The following is a 2,500-nucleotide window of genomic DNA, read 5'->3' on the forward strand; positions in this document are numbered from 1 at the left end:
ACACACCTGAATACACACATCTGACTACACACCTGACTAAACACACCTGACAGTATAAGAGATCTGTGTGTTTCACAGTTGATTCCTTCAGCTGCTGAATGACCTCTGACTTCAGTTTAATCATGTGATGACGGTGATGTGTTTGTGTGGACAGGGAGCAGGAGGCGTCGTCTTCTCTGCGTCTGCAGCTGGAGGAGGTGAAGAGAGAGAACGACAGACTGAGGAGAGAGAGAGACAGACAGGAGGAGAGGAACAGACAGCTGGAGACAGAGACACACAGACGGTACTCTACTCTGTTCTGAGTTCTACTCTGTTCTACTGAGTTCTATTGAGTTCTACTCTACTGTTTTCTACTCTACTCTATTCCACTGAGTTCTATTGAGTTATACTCTACTGTGTTTTACTCTGAGTTCTACTCTGTTCCACTGAGTTCTACTCTACTGTGTTCTACTCTACTAAGTTCTACTCTACTGTGTTTTACTCTGAGTTCTACTCAGTTCTACTGTGTTCTACTCTACTGTGTTTTACTCTGAGTTCTACTCAGTTCCACTGTGTTCTACTGTACTGTGTTTTACTCTGAGTTCTACTCTGTTCCACTGAGTTCTACTGAGTTCTACTCTACTGTGTTCTACCTTACTGTGTTCTACTCTACTGAGTTCTATTCTACTGAGCTCTACTCTGTTCTACTGAGTTCTACTCTGTTCTACTGAGTTCTATTCTACTGAGCTCTACTCTGTTTTACTGAGTTCTACTGAGTTCTACTCTACTGTTTTCTACTCTACTCTATTCCACTGAGTTCTACTGAGTTCTACTCAACTGTGTTCTACTCTACTGAGTTCTACTCTGTTCTACTGTGTTCTACTCTACTGTGTTTTACTCTGAGTTCTACTCTGTTCCACTGTGTTCTACTGTACTGTGTTTTACTCTGAGTTCTACTCTGTTCCACTGAGTTCTACTCTACTGTGTTCTACTCTACTAAGTTCTACTCTACTGTGTTTACTCTGAGTTCTACTGAGTTCTACTGTGTTCTACTGTACTGTGTTTTACTCTGAGTTCTACTGTGTTCTACTCTGAGTTCTACTCTGTTCCACTGAGTTCTACTGAGTTCTACTCTACTGTGTTCTACCTTACTGTGTTCTACTCTACTGAGTTCTATTCTACTGAGCTTTACTCTGTTCCACTGAGTTCTACTGTGTTCTACTCTACTGAGTTTTACTCTGTTCTACTGTGTTCTACTCTACTGTGTTCTACTCTGAGTTCTACTGAGTTCTACTGTGTTCTACTGGACTGTGTTTTACTCTGAGTTCTACTGTGTTCTACTCTACTGTGTTTTACTCTACTGAGTTCTACTCTGTTCTACTGTGTTCTACCCTACTGTGTTTTACTCTGAGTTCTACTCTGTTCCACTGAGTTCTACTGAGTTCTACTCTACTGTGTTCTACTCTACTGTGTTCTACCTTACTGTGTTCTACTCTACTGAGTTCTACTCTGTTCCACTGAGTTCTACTGTGTTCTACTCTACTGAGTTCTACTCTGTTCCACTGAATTCTACTCTACTGTGTTCTACTCTGAGTTCTACTGAGTTCTACTGTGTTCTACTCTACTGTGTTCTACTCTACTGAGTTCTATTCTACTGAGCTCTACTCTGTTCCACTGAGTTCTACTGTGTTCTACTCGACTGAGTTCTACTCTGAGTTCTACTGAGTTCTACTGTGTTCTACTGTACTGTGTTTTACTCTGAGTTCTACTGAGTTCTACTCTACTGTGTTCTACCTTACTGTGTTCTACTCTACTGAGTTCTATTCTACTGAGCTCTACTCTGTTCCACTGAGTTCTACTGTGTTCTACTCTACTGAGTTCTACTCTACTGAGTTCTACTCTGAGTTCTACTGAGTTCTACTGTGTTCTACTCTACTGAGTTCTACTCTGAGTTCTACTGAGTTCTACTGTGTTCTACTCTACTGTGTTCTACTCTGCTGTGTCCTCCTGAGTTCTGTTTAACAGAAGAAGTCAGTCTCTGAGCTGCCTCAGTTTTCAAACAAAGGTTTTTGATGTTAAACTCAGTGACTCACATTCAGATGAACATGTTGTTGTTTCTCTGTCGGCTGATGTTCGTTAACTAAGATGAAATATTTAGAAAACACTGTGGTTAAAGTTAATCAGTTAATAGTGAACACAAACCTTTGCACAATGTAAAACAATATAAACAGGAATAATTAATGAAAAAGCAAGTAGAAGTTATAATAAAATTAGACTCCAGAGAAGATAAATAAATAAAAACTGAAGGAAATATGAAGGATAAAAATGACTGATCACAGGTGGTCATTGAACAGATGTTGGAGCTGTGATGTTTGTGTTTCAGGGTGGAGACTGAGCTGCTGGAGAACGTCCAGCTGACGGAGAGAGAGACTCTTCACCTCCTGGAGATCAACTCTCTGAAGGTAAAAGACCAGGACAGAGTTACTGTTTGTCACTGCTCTGGCTTCTCATCACTCTGACC

The 2,500-nt window shown here is 40.6% G+C and overlaps 1 protein-coding gene across 1 annotated transcript in view; it reads left to right on the forward strand.

Annotated features, from left to right (window-relative positions):
• The window catches only part of LOC111647647 (uncharacterized), an 18,619-nt gene that overhangs the window by 7,593 nt on the left and 8,526 nt on the right, over positions 1-2,500 (forward strand). Inside the window, exons 13-14 of the mRNA XM_087171487.1 lie at positions 184-283; positions 2,363-2,441. Of these exons, the coding sequence (XP_087027613.1) occupies positions 184-283; positions 2,363-2,441 (179 nt within the window). The remainder of the gene's footprint in view (positions 1-183; positions 284-2,362; positions 2,442-2,500) is intronic.

The sequence above is a fragment of the Seriola lalandi genome, unplaced genomic scaffold (genome assembly GCF_002814215.2).
Source record: "Seriola lalandi dorsalis isolate HSWRI2012SDOR001 ecotype SW California unplaced genomic scaffold, Sedor1 jcf7180002055007, whole genome shotgun sequence".
In the NCBI taxonomy this organism is placed as follows: Eukaryota; Metazoa; Chordata; class Actinopteri; order Carangiformes; family Carangidae; genus Seriola; species Seriola lalandi.